Source organism: Chlamydomonas reinhardtii, chromosome 14, assembly GCF_000002595.2.
Source record: "Chlamydomonas reinhardtii strain CC-503 cw92 mt+ chromosome 14, whole genome shotgun sequence".
Taxonomy (NCBI): Eukaryota; Viridiplantae; Chlorophyta; class Chlorophyceae; order Chlamydomonadales; family Chlamydomonadaceae; genus Chlamydomonas; species Chlamydomonas reinhardtii.
Window position 1 is genome coordinate 801,311 of NC_057017.1, and position 23,806 is coordinate 825,116.

General features: G+C 61.5%; 2 protein-coding genes across 2 annotated transcripts; both read right to left on the reverse strand.

Annotated features, from left to right (window-relative positions):
- Nucleotides 1-2: 2 nt before the first annotated feature.
- CHLRE_14g613100v5 (uncharacterized protein) lies at nucleotides 3-16,085 on the reverse strand. The gene is made up of 31 exons (XM_043070033.1): nucleotides 15,682-16,085; nucleotides 15,210-15,543; nucleotides 14,609-14,797; nucleotides 14,248-14,454; nucleotides 13,629-13,832; nucleotides 13,309-13,509; nucleotides 12,904-13,104; nucleotides 12,286-12,486; nucleotides 11,962-12,162; nucleotides 11,565-11,768; nucleotides 11,147-11,347; nucleotides 10,668-10,868; nucleotides 10,188-10,388; nucleotides 9,848-10,048; nucleotides 9,628-9,681; nucleotides 9,162-9,356; nucleotides 8,650-8,838; nucleotides 8,038-8,291; nucleotides 7,784-7,857; nucleotides 6,253-6,382; nucleotides 5,986-6,037; nucleotides 5,669-5,801; nucleotides 5,156-5,206; nucleotides 4,780-4,917; nucleotides 3,958-4,520; nucleotides 3,537-3,766; nucleotides 3,022-3,326; nucleotides 2,591-2,803; nucleotides 2,058-2,292; nucleotides 1,689-1,819; nucleotides 3-1,338 (listed from the first exon to the last, which is right to left on the reverse strand). Exons 1-31 carry the CDS (start codon nucleotides 15,862-15,864, stop codon nucleotides 1,248-1,250), a joined length of 5,967 nt encoding a protein of 1,988 aa, XP_042916706.1. The 5' UTR covers nucleotides 15,865-16,085; the 3' UTR covers nucleotides 3-1,247.
- Nucleotides 16,086-16,529: 444 nt separating this feature from the next.
- Nucleotides 16,530-23,745, reverse strand: CHLRE_14g613134v5 (uncharacterized protein). The gene is made up of 12 exons (XM_043070034.1): nucleotides 23,170-23,745; nucleotides 22,875-22,920; nucleotides 22,308-22,499; nucleotides 21,770-21,859; nucleotides 21,215-21,286; nucleotides 20,898-21,013; nucleotides 20,339-20,427; nucleotides 19,205-19,732; nucleotides 18,467-18,709; nucleotides 17,747-17,871; nucleotides 17,331-17,413; nucleotides 16,530-17,173 (listed from the first exon to the last, which is right to left on the reverse strand). Exons 1-12 carry the CDS (start codon nucleotides 23,271-23,273, stop codon nucleotides 16,894-16,896), a joined length of 1,968 nt encoding a protein of 655 aa, XP_042916707.1. The 5' UTR covers nucleotides 23,274-23,745; the 3' UTR covers nucleotides 16,530-16,893.
- Between the last annotated feature and the right edge of the window lie 61 nt (nucleotides 23,746-23,806).

Below are 23,806 nucleotides of genomic sequence, written 5' to 3' on the forward strand. Positions count from 1 at the left end.
AAAGTGCATGCTCGTTACATGCCGCCATTGTTGTAGGCAAATGCCTTAAGCCGGTGCCGACCCGGCTAACGATAGCAAGACCTTAACCGGGCTAATGCACAGGTCACCTATCTTCCTGGCTGCCGGCCAATTAGGACTATTTCGCCGAGCGTACTGCACTCCATGCAGCGGCCCATCGCTGGACACGTGGCAGGTTCTAGACTCTTCCCTAGAACGGCCCCAATTCTGAACGCCTTCAGGTTTCATATTACGCATAACCATCATATGCGCTGCAACACGCATGCAGGCGCAGCTCCAATAAATGCTGGACGTAAAACGTATTGTCTTGTCCGCATGCTAATGTAAAAAGTAAAGGGAAAAGACCGGACCCCATGGTCGGAGTGACACGACACGCACGCTCACACGCCAGGTCACGACATCATCACTGCCGGTATTCAACGCACCGCTACGGCGGCGTCTTCTTGGCGAATTGACGCTCTGCCGCGCCTCCTTGGCCAACCGTACGTCCGCACCCAGCAGTCACAGTCTCTAGACGCTCACGCCATGCCGTGCAGAATTAACAACCGAGAAATAATAACCATCTAAAGCGTCGCGTCGTCGGATGCCTGCACCACTGGGATCGCCCGCGTGTCCACCGCACTGCCCACTGCGCATGCAGCACTGGCAGCGCTTACAGCAAATACAGCACGCCCCGCCCCGCATAACCTACTTTCACTTCCCCTCACTCTCATGAAAAAGCAAGTTCCTGCGGCGCCAGGCGGTATGCCACTCGCAGGACATACAGTGCAACACCTGCTACAGCCGCGTGCCCGAACTGTGACTGGCGATGGTGCGCCAAGTGGGCTCGTGCCGCCGTGAAGTAGTCGTGTACCGCAGGGGGCCGGTGGTGCCGTGCAACAGTTGGCGGGCGTGGTTCCACGCAATGTTCTGATAACTTACCCAAAGTGCATAAACCCGTTCGACGCATACCATCCTGCTGTACTTAGCAAACGCCCTACTCACAGGGGCATCCTTGATCTATAACTCAATTAATCCACCTGCATCCTTGTGTATCCAAGCAGAGTTAATATGTACAAAATAGTATGGCGGCCCTGGTTGGATGGAACAAAACCCACAACAGGCATCGTCAGCTAAGAAAGCGAGGCAATACAAGAGTATTAATGCAAGCCGTACACATGGCACAGATGGAAATACTCCCGTACGCTGCGCTTGCTACGTACGAAAGTAGGACTGCTTCATTGCGCGAACTAAAGCTGAATGGGTCGGAGGTCATCGGGGTCCAGGCCCAGGCTCCAGCTGACCACCTCAATGGCAGCGCGCACCAGCATGTTGATGCGCCTGCATGCATGCAGTGCGTGAGTGAGTGAGAGGAGAGCAGTAGCATGTGCAAGAGCAGCAGCAACTTGATGGGCCTTTACGCGGGGCGTGAGTGGATGGCAGCAGCGGGAACAGCCAGCCAGAATGGGGGGATCAGGGCAGCGCTGAACAATAAGCAGTCCTACAGCGCGAGACCGAGGACAGAGCAGGAAGATCGGGAGGCACCGCATGCAGCAGGCTGGTAAGCGCCCGGTGCAGCTAGCCCGCATCCCCCCCCCCACGCAACAGCTCGCCCCTTCAACCCCTGCAACCTCTGCCATGGCTTAGGCCCCGCAGGCCCGCGCAACCAAGCAAGCACGCTACTCACGCACCAGTGATCGTATTCTCCGTACACGGGGTTGGGCACGTTCCCTTGCACGTTCCAGAAAATGACCATCGACGAGCGCCACAACTCCAGGCGGCGGAGGGTCACCAGGATGCGGCGGCGATCCTCGGTGGACCTCTAATAAAGGGCCGGGCACGGAATGGGCACGCAGCAGCAGGGATGAAGAGTGGCAAGGAAGGTTCCGTAGTTGTGTGGGCAACGCACAGCTCTTCTGGGGTATACGCACTATACGCGCGCGCACGCACAGACACCGAACCGGCAGTTAAGCAACTTCCCTGCCATCTCATGCTTCTTCCACCAGATGCGCTCACATGCACGCTCATGTATGTCGCCACCAACTGCAATGCACACTCACCGACAGAATGGAGGTCAGCAGAGGGCCGTGGCGGAAGCGCGGGTTTGTGTCGGCGGAGGACGTGATGCGCAAGTTGTTCCGTGTCCACGTGAACCGCTCGGCCACGCGCAGTGCTGTGGAAGGCGCAGTGCGCAGCCAGTTGAGACGGCTGGTTTCGTTGTTGGCGGGCTGGTTGACACCGCCCAGGTCGTCCGTGGGGAAGCGCGGGGGAACAACGCTCGGACCAAACGTGCCCCTGTTGCACGCGGCACATATGCATGGCGAGCGAGTGAGGAGGCGAGCGGTGGCCACGCAACCGTGTAGCCCAAGGAAGTTGATGAGGCTATGGCAGGCAAGCAAGCGCATTATTTGACAACTGCGGCACGCACGCCGCCGACAAAGAACTACATGATGCGTCCACGCCGACCCGGTTCGCGCAAGCAAGCATTTGGACCGAACCAAACCACTCTGAGCTCCCCATGTGCACGCATCCGTCCCCCTGCCGTCCCCTCAACAAACAAGCCCAACTCGCTCCGTGACCTTGTTTCACCCACCAACTTGCGAAGTAGTCGCGGCAGCGGAACGCGTACAGGCTGTTGCTGCCCGTGCCGTACACAAACTGGTACAGGTTGTTGGTGGTGATGTAGCCTGAGTCACGGAACACCACCCAGTCGAGTGCACCCCCCTCGTTCATGCTGGCCGCTCTGCGCTGGGCCTGAACGGCGTTGACCTGTTGTTGCAGCTGCTCTCGCGTGGCATATCCGTTCCTGTGAGTAACAACAACTGCTGTGTAAGGCGTGGTGCGTTCAGGCCTGTGTGGTGGCGGCGCGTTCACCCCTCATCACGCGCCCATCATCATTTTGTCACTCGTCCACCGCATGCCCGCCCGCCCCTGAGCCACCCCCCCCCGACGCACTCCCGCTCGTGTGTTGCAACCCGCCAGTCCGCGACCCCACTGCACGCCCCAACTACTGCCAGAACTCACACTCTGTTCAGGAAATTCACGAGGATGTTCCAGATTTCGCCGTTCACGCCATTGGGGTCCCTCAAGTTGCCGTGAGACAGCAGGCGGCGCGTGCCGCCGCCCGAACTGGGCACGATTGGGCACACCTCCGTGCCTGTGTAATATCCGTCGCTGGACGGCACGTTTACTGACACCGCATCAGATGCTCCCGACTCCCGCATGTCACTGGAAGAAGCGGTCAGGTAAACCTTGTACAGACTCCCCGTAGTCTGGGAGGAGATGCGGAGGCAGGACTGCAGGCCCGCTGAGACGTCCTGGTAGATGACCTGGAGAAGTAGGTGCGCGTGTGCAGGGCAGTGGGCAAGCGCGCGTGTGTCATGTGTCTTTTATCACTGGTGCGGTCGATGTGGGTCAGTGCGGGTGCACGCACACACGCAGGGACGCACGTGGCGGTAAGTCAAACCCTCACGCACGACCACCCTCCGCAACCGTACGTCCGCACCGTGCCCCACCCCTCCCCTCCCCTCCCCTCCTACCTGATTGGCTTGCTTCCAGCTGCTACCGGCGGCCAGGCATTGCTGGCCCAGGCCGCTGCCTGTGGCCGCCTTGAACGGGGGCTGCCAGCTGCAGGAGCCGCCCGCGCAGCTGTACAGGGAGAGGTAGGCGGTGAAGGAGGCGGCAGGGGTGGCGCCCGACACCCCCGCGGGCGTGTAGTACACATCCATGTAGCCGTCGCCCGCAAAGATGGTGTTGATGGTGGGTATGCCTGCAGTGCGTGTGTGCGTACGTGACAGCAGCACGCGACCAGCAGCAGAGCAGCAACAGAGGCTTAGATAGTGCGGAGGTGAGGAATGTGCAGGGCCAAGTATCCAGCAGCAGTGCACCCAGCAGTTGTGTGCACATGTACGCGCGGTCAGTGCGATCGACACGACCCTGCACGCATAGCATTGTACGGACCTGGGGGCGGCGCCTGGCGTGGGGCGTTGAACACGACGGCGACTCCAACTATGATGAGAGGAGTGAAGCCCACTGCGAGCTTTGCAGCACCGGACAGTTCGTCAAAGAACTGGATCCCACGAGTGACCAGCGAGCGCGCGGCTCTAGTAGCCCTAGGCACGAGTGCTTCCAGAGACTCGCGGCTCAGGGTGCTAGACACACGTCGTAAGCCCGAACTGGCTACAGACTTCATGCCCCGATACAAGAGCGTGCCCGGCAAGCGGAAGAGCTGTCGCCGGTCGCCCGTGCCATAGCCGTCATCCTCATCTGCTAGTGAGCTGATGCTTACGAGGGCGGTGCTGTCGTTGCTGTTGCTGCCGTTGCTGTTGCTGCTGCTGCTGGTGGTTTCAACGCTTTCAACGCCACTGCCGGAGGCGGCGGCGGCAGGGAGTGCCAGCAGTTCGCGGCGGCGGCGGAAGGCGGGCGTGTTGCCCAGTGCCGCAATGTCGCCCAGAAGCGTGCCCTCAGGCGCGGACCCCAAGCTGTCATCAATGCCAGCCAGTCGAGACCAGGGCTGTGTCGTTCTGCAAGCGTATTGAGCAGTCGGATTAGCTTTTCAGTTGTTAGCTTTTGGGCAAGCTTTCGGCAGCAGATGGATGAGAAGAAGCTAAGGGCGGTCACAGGAGAGCAAAGGCAACGGTGCATCTGTTCCTGCAGATAGCTTGCAGACAAAAGTGCATCCCGCCATGTCCTCCCAAGACCGCTAATCGTTACGTTTCCGCCTCCTAGTTCCGCCCTGGCTACATAGGCTACAGCTTTGGCACAGCATACGCGCGTGCTCACTCCGCGATCTGCTGCAGACGTTGTTCGTCCAAGACATCATAGATGACGTTAGCCAGGATCTCTCCCGCAGACACAACCGCAGAGGCCAGGGGGCCCAGAGGAAGCGTCACGATGCCAATGACCCAGTCCACAATCGTCCTGGAAAGGCGGATTAAAATTGAGAGATTATTGATGAGGAGCGCTGTGACGGAAAGTGGCATCTAGCGCCCCGGTCAGCACGTGACGGTTACTACTGCTTCCGTGCATTGCCTACGCACGCAACCCCTTCCACCCTGGAGTTTGCATCATGGCATACCGGCGCTTCCCACCATGTCGGGCTGTCTGTTTACGGATAGATAGCTTGTACGCCAGCAGCTGCGCGCACCACGCAACGCACCTCACGCCGTCGACACCGATGCCCTGAGGAGATCCGGGAGTGCCGACGTGCCTGCATGTGCAAGTCATAAGGAGCGAGGCATGCAAGGAACAGTTGACGGGCATGCCCATGCACTGCTGCTGGTGACAGCTGCGAATCACAGTCGGGTCGCGGTCACGCTGCATGAGACAATTATACACTTGTGTGAAAAGCACAAGGGGGTCCAGGTAGGGTCGAAACCGTGCGTAGAAGTGTGCGGGGGATGGTCGGTACACTCATAGCGAAGCCGAAATTAGAAGCTATACGTATTGGCAGGGTGTCGTTGATGAGGTTTTTCATGTCAGACCATGCCATTCGCCCCGCATCCACGCGTGTTCCACCTGCTCCTCCGTATTGGCCAGCAAGCGCGCCTAGACACAGCGCAACTAGACGCAGACACCGTACATGCTGCATACGTTGCTTGGCAAGTGCAACAGGCACCGATTGTCATGTCACTCATGTGCATTAGCTCTAAACCCACTTGACCCCACGTACCAAAGTGTCCACTCGTTGTTGTCCGAATCGCTGTACTCCTTGCCGCAGTCCACCTCGATGAAGCCCAGCGTGTTGGTGCATAGGTAGTTGCCGATTGACGTCCTGAACCGCTTGTTGCCGTTCTCGCTAATCTCTGCATTCATGTACGGTATTTACAGTTGTCAGGTAACACGATCAAGACACGCATGTTGACAGGAGCTGTGTCGGGTAGGGTAGGGTCGAGTCAGCGCTGGGCGGGTCGAGCCGGGTGGGCTGGATTTCTGATGTAGCAAATGTATGCACGCAGCACGTGTCCACAAGCACCAATCTTATCTTACCGAGAGTGAAGGTTTCCCACTCGTCTACTCGGTCACGGTACTCGACGGTACCCTGCAGACACGTGCATGTCGTGAGTCTTACCCATCATGCCTTCCCGAGCCGCCGCCCCAAGTAAGCTTGGTGGACGGACCGCCGGCGGGGTCATGTCCCCATGCACGAACTCATTAACAGGTACAACGACTTGCCGTGCGTTGAATGCACATAACCCTCCCGCCCGCGGACAAAGCTGCTGGTGGTAGCCATTGTCATGCATGTACAGGACTCACCGGTTTCGCTCCAAAAAAGTACACCACACCAGCCGACAGGTACTGGTTCTTGCGCTTGCTCTTAATTGCCACCTTGGACTGCTCCACATCCAGAACCTCTATGTACCACTCCTCCCATGCGTCCGAGTACCTGCACGTATGCGGAGTGGGTAGGCGGGTACACGAAGGACACGGGTACACACCGCAGCAGAGGTCGGCATAAGCCTCGGGTCCTTCGGGGCCCTCAGATGTACCCGCAACCGAAATCGAAAATAGCCAACCGCTGCGGGTACTTACACCACCGAAATCGCTCCAGAAACCAAAACTGCCCCCCAAAACCGGCCCAAAACATGATTGACCTGCTCTTGATTTACCCGAAATGCCCCCAAAACCCCTTGAAAATGTCGCAATTTGAAGCGCAATCTGCAAAATTTCTTTGGGGCTGCTGCCCCGGGACCGGCTTGCGCTGGACGGAGGGGGATTGCGAGGATTTGTGGCTGCCTGCCACAGAGCAGCTGCCCAAACATGTGCTGTTGAACACGTAAGACGAATGCAAGCCTTGCACACGCGGAAACCCTTGTAAAATGCACATATTTGAGGCCCGATATGCGAAAATTTTCTCCGGGGGCTCCCGCCCCCGGCCCCCCGGCTGGGACACCCCCCAGACCCCCGGTTGGTGTTTACCGAAATCGGTCTGGGACCCGCAGCACAAAAAATGCGTTTGCCGACCTCTGCACCGCAGTATGCACACGACACGTACGGTTTAATCGCAAACAAATATTATGCTAGTCATGTAGACGGGAGGTAAGGGGTATGCAGACGTGCACAGACTGCACACAACTGCTGGCCCGGCGGATCCAAGCTGGATCCGCGCCCAATTGTTCGGGTCCCTCCCTGCCTGGGCTGTACTGAGTTGATGTTACCTAGATTAAGTAGAGTCCAAACGAGTTGCGCCAGGCTTGATAGCGCTGACTTTCAGGAGCCCAACCATCGCGGCGTTGCGCATTCTCTCCCAGCCGCGTCAAACAAAAAAGTCTTGTCCACCATAACTGCACAAACATATGCCGCTACATCTCTGGCCCCGGACGGACCCTCGCGGCCAACATGCCCGGCCCGAGCGCCCTTCCGGAGCCCACTGTTTTATGCGGCAGAGACAATGGAGCATGCGAGTGTCCTACTTTAGGGGGTTCAGTGGGTGTCTGGTGGTGTCTGCGCGTACCCCCGTTTAGGGTCAACGACGCTGCTAGCAGCAGGAGTATCCGTGGGCCTCTGAGAACTCCTCGAGATAATATACTCATACTCGATACTAATGTGTTGGTTTACAGAAGCTTTATGCCAGAAAGTAGGGTCGCGTATGAAAACGCGCCAAACCAGTGTCTTAAGCCCGGTTCACGCTGATCATTTGTAGTGAACGCGGACATAAACAGCTTGGTACATTCTGCCCCAGTTGACAGTGGCCTGCGGGGTCCGCAGCCTGTGCCGGGGGCCAACAATGTGCGTGCCTCCCCCCCCCCCCCACCTCCCCCTGCCGTTAGCACACAGCCACACACACCTGGCACACTTTGGGTTGACGTCTTGAGCGGAGAGGTAGCCGTTCTGGTTAAACATGTAGACGGGATCTCCAATCTGCATACAGCCACCAGCAGGTATACGGGGATGGCAGTTGCGTAAAGCCGGGGCTTCATGCTCGCAGATGAACTGCCAACGCCTGCCACGCCCTCCCGAGCGCCTCCTGCTAACACGCAATCATCCAACCAACCCTAATGCAGACCTCGGCAGGACCGAAGCAAGCGGCACACAACCCACCACGCTGTCGCATTTGCCATTCTCGCAGTTGCGCATGCCCGTGTATGTGAAGTCCTGGACGAGGGGCGCCAAAGCACCAAAGGAGCCAGACCAGGGGTTCAGAGTCCTTTCCATAGCGTCGTCTGCCGAGTCCGAAGTCCAGCACTTTGAATCGGAATTCAAAGGCGGGGTCATGCAGTAGACCCGGCCATCGCTTCCAACTGTGGCTGGGAAGAACTTGTCTCCCATGCCGTACACCTGCCACTCCTTGGTAACTGTAAGCGGGAGTCGGGAGGTGCAAGCGATAGCACACAGATTCGGCAACCGGCGGGGCTCACCCAGACCGACCGCACCACCGTCACAGAAGAACCCTTTCTTTTACCCCCATCCCAAGACATGGTGGAGGCTCAGTATCAGGTGCGTGATGAGTGGCCTTGGCGGCGTCTTTGCACGCCTGTGCATTGTTGTGCTCACCACTGCTCTTGTGAGCCGGACGCACTAAAAGCACTAAAACGCAGCAACCAGCCTTTCTGGCCTGACCCGCCCCACTCCAGCAAGTCCAGCCCTGCCCGGCCCCGCACCGCGCGCTTTGCACGCTGCAGGCGCGGAGAGGTTAAGCAAGCACGTACGTACCGCATAGTGCGCCGGACCAGGACGAGAAGGTGCCTGGGGGGCATGAAACGCAGCTGGAGGATCCGGGGGTTGGCGCGTAGGAGTCGCGGTCGCAAAGGGCGCACTCGGCGGGCCTGCCACCAGTGGCATAGGTCCCGGGGAGGCAAGGGACGCATCCGTTGTCCTTGAAGGCATACCCCGGCATGCAATCTGTGCGTGGGCGGGCCCGCACATAGGGAGGAGGGCGAACACGCCAATACGTACTGTAATAATCATGTAATCATGTGAAAGTGCTCAGCCAACAGCTCTGCTGCAGGTGCATGCGCATGAAATGGCGCAGGAAATGCACCGCGCGCTGCTCGCATACGTGCAAGTGTGAAGGATGGAAACACGGGAGGGGGCGAGGAAGGTGGCAATCTAGATGTGGTGGGGGGTTAGCATAGGCGGCATAGGCGTACGTACGTGCGACCGGAAACCACGCGCTTATTTAACGCATACCATGCGGGAGCAGGAAACCGCCTAAACAAACGTACCGCACTGGCCATCGCTTGAGGAGCGCTCCGGTGAGAACATGGAACCCGCTGGGGATGCAGCAAAGTGGTCCGTGCAGAGCGTGGGCAGCTGGAAGTCGGCGGCCGTGGCTTGGCCGGTGCAGAAGGAGCCAGAGGGGCAGCTGCGAACCACCGCACGCCCACTTGACATCTCGAAGTAGAACCCAGGAAGAGTTTCTGCACGCAAACGCATGCGATTTAAAAAGCAAGTTATAAACATGGTGTCTGCGCTATGGGGTGAGGTAACTAGCTAGATATACAGGCGGGCAGGGCCAGCAATGACAAACCCCGCACGCACCGCATGAGGCAGGAGATGCTTTGCCCCTGTCGCATTGCAGTGAGCCGGGCTCAGATCCCGGGTAGGCGCTTATGCATTCCTCGGGCTGCGTTCGCGCAGATGAGACTGGTTTGCCGCCCCAGCAAAAGTGGTTCCTGGGACACCGCCTGCCCTGCGGGGACTCCTGGCCGCCGGCATCGTACCAATACGAGCCAGCCGCAGTTACTGCATGCCGATGAGGAAAAAGGATGGACGGAGGCGGGGAATGAAGGTACTCAAACAAGGTTCAAGCGGTAGGTTGCTTAGCAGCAGCAGCAGCAGCAGCGTGTATACGGGATCGCAGCGTAGGAAGTAGGGCACGTGCGCACGGCAGTGCACAATACACACATACCGCAATCGTCTTGCTTGTCGCTACGCAGGGGCGAAACCAGGGAGCCTGCCTCTGAGCCCCCGTAGGCCTGTGTGCAGGCCACGGGCGCCTCGGCAGCGGACGTGGGCACGCGGCCTGTGCAGAAGAAGTTTGCCGGACACGAGGCGCCTGCGAAACGGGCTGCCAGGAGGGTCGTCCGCCAGTAGTACCCAGGCGAGGTGACTGCGCAAGCGCGAGGGTAAAGCAAGTAGCAGGGAAAAAAGGGCGGGAATCGCGGCATTAATTTAGTGGTGTCCTTGCGAGGCGGTGCGTGCGTGCGAGGGTGTGTGGGCCGCGCTGCTTGGGTGGCGCCAGGTCTTACCGCAATCCTCCATCCGCGAGCTGCGCACAGGAGACTGCAGCGAGCCGCTTACGGAGCTCGTGTAAGCCGCCGTGCACAGCCGCGGGCGCACAGCCATGGCCGCGCGGACCTGCCCCAGGCAGTAGTTGTTGGCTGGGCAGCTGGTGCCGGCATGGCCCGCTGCGTGGCGAGTCGACTCCCAGTAGTATCCCGGGGCGGCCACTGCAAGCAATCACGGTGCGTGGAACGACATGGTCATAGGCACACACGGAAGGTGCATGGGTGGTCACGCAAAAGGCATACAGGAGCGAAGCGGCTTGGTATGGGTGTTGCTGTGCGCGTTCGTACGCGCGCGTGCAGGTATGCAACTAACACAAGTGACACAGGCACTACAGTGGCCACTGCAGTGCGGGCACTACAGGCGGACACTAGCTTGAGGTTTGCCACTGTGGGCGACTTGATAGCGATGGGCTGCCTGCCAGCACATTACAACGCACGCACCGCATGAATCTTCGGTGAAACTGCGCACGGGCGACGTGAGCGATGAGGGCTCCGAGTCTGTGTAGAAGTTGGTGCAGAGCGTCGGCTGTTCTGACTGTGCCGCGGGAACAAGGCCGCGGCAGAAGCTGTCTGCGGGACAGCTCATCCCCGCACGGCCCGCTTCGGTGGCCACCGTTTGCCAGTAGTACCCGCGCGTGGTAACTGCAGGCGAAGAGTGAACGAAGGCAGTTGGTGTAAAGTGCGCGGCACGACATCGCTGCTGTGTGCAAGAAGCTGTAGGCCGCGGCGTGCGCCAATGCGTGTGTTGCATGGTAGCAACACCATACTAAGTCGCAAGACAAGGCGTGTCCATAGGGGTGGTGTTGCAAGGGGACAAGGAGTGCCCGCCGGTGGGCGGGGTTCCGCGGCCTAGCGAGTCGCGTGTCCCTGCCCGTGGCAGCGCCCCACCCCAGAAGCGCATCATTAGCAGGCGCACCCACCACAATCGGTCTGTTCATCGCTTCGGGCTGGTGACTGGAGCGAGCTGATCTCAGAACCAACGTAGGCGCTGGTGCAGAGTGTGGGTGCCTGCGCACCGCTGGCAGGCACACGCCCGGTGCAGAAGTGGTCGGCTGGGCATGTGGTCCCGGCTAGAGAGGCGCCGTTGCCAGGGTCCCTCCAGAAGTAGCCAGGAGTGGTCACTGCGTGCAACCATGCATGCAACGCAGGACGGCGGCACGCACACGTAAGGATGGAACGAACAGGCATGTATGTGTCAAGTTGGGAAAGGCCAGCAGGCACGACTATCGTACGTACGCTGTACGGACAGTACGGCGACAACACAGCAGATGAGCCCGATGCTAAAATTACTGGATGATTACTTCGCGCGCCTTGCGTGCAGCAGCATGTATGCCTCACCGCAGTCCGTCTTTTCGTCGCTCTGAGCCGGGGACTGCAGCGACAGCAACTCCGAGCCCGCGTAGGCGGCCGTGCATAGAATGGGCTCCTCCGCTTGCGCAGCCGGGACCCGGCCAGTGCAGTAATTGTCGGTCGGACAGCTGATGCCAGCTGGCAGCGCGCCAGCCACGGTTGGCAACTTCCAGAAAAAGCCAGGGAAGGTGACTGCGTGTGTGCCATAATTCAGGGGCAGTAGTCAGGTGTCACGGATAAGCTCCACAGTTGTGGTACCGGCATGCAGGCACAGCATTTGCGCGAAGGTAGGACTGGCGCGCCTCGCACTCAACTCCCACTCTCTCTGCTCCCACCCACCATGTCCCTTTGCCTCCCGGCCCAAGGCAGGGCCACATGCACCTACCGCAGTCGGCCATCTCATCGCTACGTGCTGGAGAGTCCAGCGAGTCGACCTCCGAGCCTCCGTACGCGTCCGTGCATAGTGTCGGCGGCGCTGCTTGGGCCGCTGGCACCCGGCCAGTGCAGAAGCTGCGTGCAGGGCAGGTGGTGCCCACAGGAAGAGCGCCGCCGCCAGGGTCTCGCCAGAAGTACCCGGGACTGGTCACTGATGAGCAACACACGGCGGGTGGGACGTACGGGGGTTTAGGAGTATTCAGCAGGAAACCCGCGCGAATCACACACGGCCATCGATCCATCATCACATGACCCGCACGCAACATGTCCTTACCGCAATCTACCATCTCATCACTCTTCTGCGGCGACTGCAGAGACCCCGTCTCGGATCCGGAGTAGCCGTCCGTGCACAGGGTGGGCGGCTGGGCCTGGGCCGCGGGAACACGCCCGGTGCAGTAGTGATCCGCGGGGCAGGTGGTGCCAGCAGGCGCAGCGCCGCCGCCAGGGTTGCGCCAAAAGTAGCCGGGAGCAGTGACTGTGCGAGGGTCGGAAGGGGTGGAAGGAAGCAGATAGGCACGACTGTCATTGCTTGTCGAGTTGGTTACATATCGCTGGCATGCCCCCATCCCCGCCAAACCCCTGACTTGCTTGGCGCCGCCCACCTCTTACTTGCCCCATCACAATACTTTGGCGCCTAACCCTGCGTCCCCATCACTCCAGGGCCACCCAGTGCCTCGTATAGTGCTCGTTGATGTTCCCCCTCCCTGCACACAGATGTTGACACAGCACGCCCCTTCCTGCTGACTGATACGCACGGCACACTACCGACCACGTGAGGCGGAAAGCACGATCGATGGCGTGAGCCCCCATGTACCCCATGTGGCAGCCACCGCCAGACGCCGCCCAGGGCCCCAGGCCACCCAGCCAGTCACCGCACACGAACGGCGCTTACCGCAATCGGTCATTTCGTCGCTACGAAGTGGCGACAGTAGCGAGCTGATCTCAGAGCCAACGTAGGCGTTGGTGCAGAGTGTGGGTGCCTGCGCACCGCTGGCAGGCACACGCCCGGTGCAGAAGTGATCGGCTGGGCATGTGGTCCCGGCTAGAGAGGCGCCGTTGCCAGGGTCCCTCCAGAAGTAGCCAGGAGTGGTCACTGCGTGCAACCATGCATGCAACGCAGGACGGCGGCACGCACACGTAAGGATGGAACGAACAGGCATGTATGTGTCAGGTTGGAAACAAAGGGCCAGCGGGCACGATTACCGTACGTACGCTGTACGCATGGTATGTACGGCGACAACACAGCAGTGGGTCCGTCCGATGCTGAATGATACTGTCTCCTTCTTTCGCGCCTCACCGCAGTCGGCCATCTCATCGCTACGTGCTGGAGAGTCCAGCGAGTCGACCTCCGAGCCTCCGTACGCGTCCGTGCATAGTGTCGGCGGCGCTGCTTGGGCCGCTGGCACCCGGCCAGTGCAGAAGCTGCGTGCAGGGCAGGTGGTGCCCACAGGAAGAGCGCCGCCGCCAGGGTCTCGCCAGAAGTACCCGGGACTGGTCACTGATGAGCAACACACGGCGGGTGGGACGTACGGGGGTTTAGGAGTATTCAGCAGGAAACCCGCGCGAATCACACACGGCTATCCATCATCACATGCATCGCACGCACCATGTCCTTACCGCAATCCGCCATCTCATCACTCCTCTGCGGCGACTGCAGAGACCCCGTCTCGGATCCCGAGTAGGCGGCCGTGCACAGGGTGGGCGGCTGGGCCTGGGCGGCGGGAACACGCCCGGTGCAGTAGTGATCCGCGGGGCAGGTGGTGCCAGCAGGCGCAGCGCCGCCGCCAGCAGGGTTGCGCCAAAAGTAGCCGGGAGCAGTGACTGTGCGCGCGAGGGCCGGAAGGAGTGCAAGGAAGCAGATAGATAGGCACGACTGTCATTGCTTGTCGAGTTGGTTACATATCGCTGGCATGCCCCCATCCCCGCCAAACCCCTTACTTGGCGCCGCCCACCTCTTACTTGCCCCATCACAATACTTTGGCGCCTAACCCTGCGTCCCCATCACTCCAGGGCCACCCAGTGCCTCGTATAGTGCTCGTTGATGATGTTCCCCCTCCCTGCACACAGATGTTGACACAGCACGTCCCTTCCTGCCGACAGATACGCACGGCACACTACCGACCACGTGAGGCGGAAAGCACGATCGATGGCGTGAGCCCCCATTTGGCAGCCACCGCCAGACGCCGCCCAGGGCCCCAGGCCACCCAGCCAGTCACCGCACACGAACGGCGCTTACCGCAATCCGTCATTTCGTCGCTACGAAGTGGCGACAGTAGCGAGCTGATCTCAGAACCAACGTAGGCGTTGGTGCAGAGTGTGGGTGGCTGAGCCTGGGCCGCCCGCACGCTGCCAGTGCAGTAGTAATTCTCAGGGCAGCTTGTGCCAGCAGGCAGGGAACTGCCCGCACCCGCCGTGGGTCGCCAGTAGTAACCAGGCGCAGTCACTGCATGTGTGTGAACAGCGGCAGCAGAGGAGTGTTTCATAAACAGGTCACGTGCCTACGCGTTGCATGGGTATCGTATCATAGCCATACATGCGGAATTTCGAGGCGCAGTCTGCAACTGAGCACCGTGTACAATCAACCTTACGTCACTCACCGCATTCTTCCTTAACGCTGGACATCATGGTCAGCGTGGTCAGCGAGGACGCCTCCGACTCGCCGTACGCCTCCACGCAGCGAGTGCAGCGCCCGGCGAAAAAGGGGTTGTCGCCTCCCGGGGAAAAGGAACCAAAGTCGCAGGCGCAGCACGTGCCATTGCCGCAGCCCACAAACCCGGGTGCACACACTGCCGCCAGTTGGGAAAGGGGGTTGCAGTGCGGAAAGGCAGGAGACGGGTTGTGTGTCCGTTTGTGGGCAGCAGCAAGAGTGAGGCAGCTGGGCTAGCACGCCCGACGCGCGGGGCCGGGCGGGGCCGGGCAGGGCCGGGCGGGTGCGCAGGCGGGGACATCCGGGCGACAGCAGGGCCGCCAGGCAGGGTGGGGCAAGGATACACCATGCAAACCCTTCATTCGTGACGTACGGTCTGTCCACAGGTGTACATGGCACGCATGAAGCGCAAGTAGGGCGGGGACTTTGGACGACGCCATAATAATGTACGGCATGCCCGCACACACGCACCTCGCGCGCACACCGGCATACATGCGGAAGGCGCCACCTAACTAGCTGATCCCCTTTGATTGGGGCATGCTCGCACTCACCCACGGTAGCATTGCCCTTCTCAACTGCAAAGATGGTGTAGGAGGTCACTGGAAGGGCAACCTTGGTCGTGGTTGTGGGGCCGATCAGCATGGGTAATCGGATGAAGGACGCATCCGAGGTCGAGCGATACATGACGGCACCTGGTCCAAGCAGGAGGGAGTAGTTCAACGCCATGGGGAGCAGCAGCGAGCTGCTTGGGTCGTTGCCGGTGGTAGTGGGTACCACTCCCACGGAGCGCACGGCTGCGTCAACCGACACGGCGCCGCCCGGCGGTGGGGCGCCAGCAATGGTCTTCAGCTGGGCTTGGGGGACGCTGAGGGTGCTCTTGCCGCTCTGCGCGTGCGAGTGCAGCAAGGGTTGGAAAAAAAACCTGTTGGAAACCATGCATCTGAAGTTCCGGCAGCAGTTGATGTTAATGGTGCGTGGTAGGTCCCGACCAGCATGTGAGTGGCCTATCAAACCAAGCCTTACCTGAGCCTCGACAATCTGCGTAACAAGTCCTTGTGGGGGCAGAGTGTACACACCCTTCGTCGCGGCCAGCATTAACGTGCCCATGGCCGTGTTGATGCCGGCTCCAGCCCGACCGGCTGCCAGTATGAACGTGTTGGTCACCAGAATGATGGTTGTGCCGTTGTTGGTGAAGACCCTGCGCATGCATGCGCGGCGTCGGACAATTTCTTGTTGTGAATTGCAAAGTCGCAGCGATCGTCTTCAGCATCCTGCAGTACAGATAATGACGCGCGCACATGACATACGTGTTGGTAGAAGACTGGCCGGTGGCGCCAAGAAGCCAGCAGAAGACGAGGGCCAGTGCAAGCGGCGCCATCACAAGAGCCCGCCGCTGCCGCGGCAGCAGCCTGGCCGGCCGCTGCATTTTGGTCATGAGTACAAGTGATAAGTATCACGCATACAACTCTTGCCGCAGGGCGCCTGGCGCTTAATCTGCACTGCGCGCTGCCGTAACGTAACCGTAGTAGTCTCGCTTTCACACTCGCTCCCTCGGATCCACCAAAAACGTCACATGGTGACATGGTGAAACCTATAGCCTTCGTACGTTCGCTCTCTCAGATATTTAGCTGCCACTGACGAATGTTGCCCTGCACTCCACCCTGAACGGCGGGCGCACAGCTGGCTGGAAAGCAACTGCCGACTGTCGGCCTCCAGGAGAAGTAAGGGTGCGGTGATGTGCAATCCTTATAAAGTAAATGTTCGCGTAAACATTTAAGCGACGTGACTGGGCCCGCGCCTTATCCTGGCGAAATCTGTTGCGGGGGTGTGCGTGCGGTTATGGGCACTGCTGTGGGCATTTCCCTGGCAACATCGGCGGGCGTGCTAACAGCGAATTGGGCCCAAGAATGTCTTCAATGCCTTCCAGCTGGAACCCTTGCCCCTTCCGCGGTTTGTGTCGCCGAGCAACAACAATCTGTTCGGCAATCGCGAGTTCGCATCACCTGGACTCTGGACTTGGCCTCCTCGCATACTCTGTAACGTCACCAACATACTCTGGCCTGCGGAGCCTGCTGCAATCGTGTCACCCCAAAGCCACAACTCAGACCTGCGGGCCGCAACCAAGGCCCCTGCAAGGCCCAACCGCTGACGCGTCATTAACCTGCGCCCGCCACCCACCACCCCCCCACCCCGCCCATCACGGCAACTGTCACCAGCGTCCCCCCCCCCCCCCCATCACCGCTTCCCCGCCCTTGCGCCCTTGCGCCCGGCCGCCGCGCCCTTCCGCCCGCCGCCCCAGTCGTCCCACTCCTGCTGCTGCTGCCCGCCCCCCTCCTCGTCCTCCTCGTCGTCCTCCGCGCCCTCTCCCCACACCTCGCCGCCCTCCTCACCGTCGTACAACTCTGCCACGGGCCAGCCCGAATCCAACCGCTGGATCCAACACGCCACGGCAGCCGCTGACCCGACCAGGGCGCGCTTTTGACTCGCCAGCGCCACAACCGCCAACCGCTCAGGCCTGGTGGAAGAGGGCATGTGTGGAGACACAAAGCAGGAGGGGTGCTGTCACCATGTTTACAACATAGGAACACATACACACATGCATACATCAACGCGAGGCACGTATTTCGTTGTTTTACACTCACACAAGCACTTTAAGCAATACCCTGACTCACCCACTGACTCGCGGCACTCCGTTTCGCCCCAGCAGTCGGTCCTCGTCCGCCTCCAGAGAGGTGGGGAAGGCCGCCAGCCGGCCCTGCGTACATGCGTGTTAAGTGTGTGTGTGTGTGTGTGTGTGTGTGTGTGTTTGAGAGGAGACAGCATAACAGGAAAATGTGTGCGCATGCGTGCGCACGTACGCACGTATGCCGCGTGCGTCACGATTGAGCCAGCGCGGGGGTGAGCCGGCCCCCGGGTGGCGACACTAATCGCCGGCGCCGCTCGCCGCCCTGCTTCTCCGCGACGCCTCGGCCCCCTCCCTTAAGTACGGTAATATCGCTTGCAACTAAGGCCTCTGCCTGTGCTCCGCTCGTTTCAGCTTGGTTCGGTTTTGTTTGGGCTGGTACTTACACACCCACCCCCTCCGTACCTGTATGTAGGTTGCCAGGGCGCGCAGCAGCGCCGCCTCCGTGGCTTTGCTGCTGGGCTCGGCCAGTGCGCCCATGACGCGGCAGGCCAGCTCCACGTCCTTGGCGCCGGCCTTGACGCGCCAGCCTGGGGGGCAGGGGTCGAGGAGTTGCAAGGTTGAAGCATGGGGAACAAGATACAAGCAGGGGAATCAGGGGACAGCGCGTAAAAGCATCCGCGTTGCAAGGGGTCGGGGGGTGGGGGTTGGCGGGGTGGGGGCCCACTCCCGTCCCAACTAGACCCAGACCACGAACCAGCCCACAGAGCAAGGCGTGGGAGCTGGTGTTGTTTTTGCCAGTCCTCGTACGAGAGCCAAAGACAGGGGGATGCAGCGGGTGGCCGGAGGGCAGGGTGCGCCAGTCTGCATCAGCCCCGGTCAGAAGCCAGGCGGACGGCCAGGAGAGCCACTGCCCCATCGCTCTCTCGCCAGATCCCACCCCTCACAGCCCACCACACGCAGACACACTACACGCAGTGACGCAGGCATACCACACGTCCCACCAAACGCCCCATCACATGCACGCCACACGCACCGCCACACGCACCGCCACGCGCACCACACACAGCCGCACCACACACAGCCACACCACACATAGACACACCACCCACACCACACACGGCCACACCACACGCACCACCACACGCACCACGTCACCACACAGCCGCACCAGACGCCGCCCACCTGCCCGCACCAGCTCCACGTCAGTCGCCAGCGCCGCCCGCAGGAAGGTGAGCGAAGCCGTGTCCGGCCCGCCCGACCCCAGGGCCAGGCTGCCCGCACCGGCTGTAGCACCGGCTGTAGCAGCGGCGCCGCCGCCGTCGCCGTCTGCTGCTGCGGCAGTAGCAGTAGCGGCTGTAGCCGTGCCGCCGTGTACCGCCGCCAGGGCCGTCAGCAGCGCGGCGTTGCGACTGGAGCGGGGCGCGACTGCGAGCAGGAGGGGGGGATGGAGGGGCAGGAATTGCAGGGGGGGTTGGGGTGGGGCCATGCAATCAGTTGGGGGCAAACGAGGAGGTGGGGCCAGGTCAGCAGGAGGTGGGGCCGGGTCAGCAGGGGAGACGGGGCCATTGCGGAGCCAAGGGCAAAACGCAGGGCCGGCATTGCGTGTGAGTAGAGGGAGCGCAACGTGAACGTGAAGTGCGAGGGGGTCACACCCGCGAGTGCCGGGGCCGTCACTGGCAATCCCAACTCCCCACCCCAACTTCCTCAGCACTGCCCGCTGTGCCCACTGTTTCCGATGCACTTACCCTGTTCCGATTGCATCACCTCGAAGCCCCAGTTTAGTTTGGGCTGGTATTTACAACCCCCCCCCCCTCCTAACAAACGCGTACGACACGCTCGCCCTCATCCGCGCATCTTTCGTTTCTCCCAAGGCCACCTATGTCGCTGCGGCACACGGCCCCGAGCCCACACCGCACTCACCCACGTCCGCCGGGTTGGCGTCGAAGCGGTCCCGGCCCGCGCTGCCGCTCATGCCCGCATAAGACACGGTGGTCACGTCATCCTCATCCCCATCCCCCGGCCGAGCCGCCGCCTGTGCCTCCGCCTCCGCCCCTGCTGCCGCCACCTGCTCGTGCTGTTGCTGCTGCTGCTGCCCCTCCCGGCCGCCCGCCGGCACGGCCACGCCCGCGCCCTCGCTGGCGTCCACCGCGTGCGCCGCCGCCACCGCCGCCGCCAGCGACATCGCCTCCGCCGCCCCCTCCTGCGCCGCATCGCCGCCGCTGCCGCCCTCGCCCGCTGCTACAGCCGCTACAGCCGCCTGCTGCTGCTGTCCCAGCTGCTGCTGCAGCCCCTGCGGCTGCTCCTCCATGCCGTAATCCATCACCAAATCCACGGGCGACAAATGCGGTCCGTGCGAATCGAACAGGGGTTCTCCGGCCTGGTAGCTGGTGTGCGCCGCCAGCATCACCGCGCCCAGCTCGAACTGGTACACAGCGCAGGACTCGGGGCCTGCGGGGACGGCGCGGGAATGCGGGTGTGTGGGTGTGGGTGGCGGGGTAGCGGTGGGGTGTGGGAATGGCGGTGGGGGTGGGGGAGGGAATGCGGGTGGGGTGGGGCTGGATGCGTGCATGCATGTGTGCGATGTAAGGTGTGTGAAGGCTGGTTGGTGCGGGTTGAAAGGCGGTGGCTATGAGGCAGGGTGAGGGGAGGTGGGGCAGAGGATAAGGCAGGCGAGCGCAGGTTAGGGTGCCGGGTACCAGGGAGAGCCCCAATTCTATCCCGTTGCTCACCGCCCTGCCCTCAGTCCCCGCTCCCCAAGAACACGCCGCTCATCCCGTCCTCGCCAGCCGCCACCCTCGCGCCAACCGTCTCCCGCCGCGCCCCACTCAACCTTCCACCAGACCCCACTCAGCCTCCCCTATCTCACGCTCCAGAACTCCCAAAACCTCTTTCCCATCCTTCCCACTTCCAAACTGTGCCGCGCACCCCTGCCTCGCCAACCGCCTACCCCGCGCCTCCCACCTCCATTCCCTGCCAGTCCCCACCCGCCAGACCCTCCCCCTGCACCTCCCTCCCTCCCCTCCGACGCCCCTCCCCCCCAAACGTGTCCCTCACCCGCCGCGCTGCAGTGCTGCATCAGGTCGGCCCAAGGTACCAGGCACAGCGTGTCGGGGCCGTGCGCGGTCCACGTGCCCCAGTAGCTCCTGGGGGCGGGGGGGTAGCCATCCATGGGATGGTGTGTATCAAATGGGGGGGGGGGGTGAGGGGGCGGGGTGGTGTGAGAGGGGGGACAAAGCCCCACGCTGTTGCCCCAACATAGTCGTTCCGATAGGGCTCGTAGTCTTCATGCAATGTTTCGAACGCCCCCCCTCTCCCCGCCCAAGCGTGTGTATAAATACTCCGTCCTCCATAAACGGCTACCCCCCCCCCCGCTGCCTCACATGTCTCCCTCCATAGGCTCCTCCTCCGCCAGGTCCCCTCCTCACATGTCTCCATACCCGCATACACACACGCCCCTCCCCCTTCTCCCTCCCCCTCCCCCTCCCCCCTCCCCCCCCCCGCTGCCTCACATGTCCCCCTCCATGGGCTCCTCCTCCGCCAGGTCCCCTCCTCACATGTCTCCATACCCGCATACACACACGCCCCTCCCCACTCCCCCCCCCCGCTGCCTCACATGTCTCCCTCCATGGGCTCCTCCTCCGCCAGGTCCAGGCTGAAGGCGCGGCTGAGCAGCACCGCCGCCGCCCACCCCACCGACTCCCGGGTCACCAGCTCCGCCCCGCCGTGAGCCTGCGTGCGGCCGTACGAGTACGGATTGGCTGTGAGTGCGGATGCCCATTGCGTGAGCGTGCGTGCGTGTGTCGATCTGGGAGAGAGTGTGAGAGCATGTGCGAGCGAGCGCATCGTGGAGTGCGTGCGATGCTGTTGAGTAAAGCCACACAGCCACACAGCCACAGCCACGTAAACAAACAAACAAACAAAGAAACAGACCTTTTTGTATTCTTCCGCAATGGGCAGCTCGTTGGCTCCAGCCACCAGCAGCAGCTCTGTGTCGTCTGTCACCTGAGGGGGGGTGGAGGGGGGGGACGTGGGGGGTTGTACATACCAGCCCAAACTAAACCCAAACCAACGAAAACTGGAGTGCAGGCAGAGGCGTTAGTTGCGAGCGATAATACTTATGGGTTGTGGGCCGAGGCGTCGCGGGGGGGGATTGAACGAGGTGTGTTGGTGTGTATGTGTGGGGGCATGATTAATAACGATGAGATGATGTTGACAAGGGGCAGGGTTTAGGCGTGACTAGTCAGGACAAGGCGATGTTGGAACGGCGCAGTGTTGCACGGTAATCACGCCGGTGGACCGGGGCCCCGAGCAATGAACACCCGAGCCCACGTCAGGTACAACACACGCACAGACACACAAGGGCAACCACATAAACACGCGTTGCTGCATCGCACACGCTGCCTTTGCACTTTCTTTTCCTTGCCCTCTTCAACACAGGTACAGACACGCACACGCACACGCACAAGCACACGCGCACACGCGCACCTGCTGCTGCCGCTCCGCCAGCTGCGCGGCCAGCGGCGACCCCCGCAGCCAGACCATCCGCTCCGGACCCCACAGCAGCGGGTGGTGAGACTGTGTGCGTGTGTGTGCGGGGCGCTGGTGGTTACATTCATGATTGGTTAAGGAAGTGGTAGACGGTAGACCATGGGGGGGGTCGTATGTGGATCGGGGTAGTCATCCAGGGGAAGGCGGAGTGATTGAAGCACATGTTGTGGAAAGGGAGGCTCCGAAACAAGGCCAGAAGGCGAGGGGTTGAGGGGGTTAAGTGCAGGAACACTGGTTGCCGCTGACGGCCTTGTGTGGTTTGGGACTGGGGCGGGGCTTCAGAGCCCAAGGCACGTTCCCCACTCTCGCCCGACGTCTACCGTCCCCCGGCCCCCCATGCACACACGGTAAGATCGTACGCCGTCGCATTGCTGCATCGCGTACACCGTCTTTGCGCTGTTGTTTTCCTTGTGCTATCCAAAACACACACATACACACACACACCTCCTCCCTCTCCACCACCCCCCCGCCCCACCATGTCCTGCGGCAGCACGGCGACGTACGGCGCCCAGAAGCTGGCCTCCCCCGCCGCCCGCTCGCACAGCAGCTGCAGCAGCAGCGCCTGCCACTCGTTGAGGCCCGCCTCCGCCACCAGGCGTCCGCAGGCGGGGCTGCCGCGCGCCGTGTGGGCGTTCATGAGCAGGGCGCGAGGCACACGCACCAGCACCTGCGGGGGCACGCCGGGCCGAAGTTTAGCACGCACACATGTGCCGCTACACATACACGCGCGCACACTCACACACACACAGTCTTTGCGCTTACTCCTCCTTGTGCTCTTTCACAAACATGCCTTCACACACACCTGTTTAGGGCTGCACAGCTCGCATGCATCGCCACAACCTCACGGCTCCTTTGTCCCAGGCCATCACCACCGCCACCACCTCCTGAGCCAACCCCATCATCCGCAACCGCCGCACTTACCACCACCCCACCCGCCGCACGCACCACCCCACCCGCTGCACGCACCACCCCACCCGCTCTCCTCCTAGCTCTATTGCATTGGTCCCGGTTTAGTTTGGGCTGGTATCTTCAACCCTCCCACCTGGCCGCGGCGCACGGGCTCCTCCGCCGTCAGGTAGTAGGTGCCGCTGCAAAACACACACGAGAGGCCAGGGGCGAGCCAGACAGTTAGTTAGTGAGAGCTGTGTAAGCGCGACCGACGAGGCGTGCGAAATTTGAATAATGGAAAAACGCCTTCGCTCAGTGAGCTGTAGCTAGCTCCCTAGCCCGCCCACCGCTCCATCAGTCAGTCACCCAGCCATCAACTTAGCCAGCCGCTGAGTCTCCGAAGATTACGCACGGGAATCGTGACCCAGATGGTGTGACGCGGCACTCACTCCTCGCGCCGCTTTGGCGTCATGTTGGTTGGCAGTGACTTGCTGTGCTTGAGCACCCAAGCCTTCAGCCGCATAGCCGCCGGGTCCTCATTCGAAATGTCCATGCTGCCGGCAGTAGCTGTGGACATGAATATGTTGTGGCCGCCGTGGTGGGTGGCAGGGGCTGTAGCTGCAGCGGGGCCGGGAGCGGGCGCGGCGCCGCAGCGGACGCGGGGGGTTGGGCTGCGGGGCTGGCGGCTCGGGTGGCGAGGGGGGCCGTGGAGCCCTACATGACTCTGGCGGCTAGAGGCCGGCGCCGAGAAACAGCTGCTACAGAGTTCGTGGTGACGGGAGGACTGCTTGGAGCGGGCAGAGCAGCAGAGGCGCGCGGCAATGCCTGCCGCGCCGCTTAGTGGTGCCGAGACCGCCAGTGGACAGGAGCATGCGGGCGCTGTCGCGGCAGCCCAGCTAGGCCGATGCAGACTTATACTTGGCAACATTTATGTCGGGGACAGGTGAAAGGCAAGTCTGTGAGCGGCGCAATAATTAGCTTGAAGGTCAAGCGTCGGTTCTGCTGTCCAATGTAACAATGTAGTCTCAGTGAGTATACGTGGCGAGTAGAAAGCTTTATGAATGGTAATACCTGCCTTTAGCAATC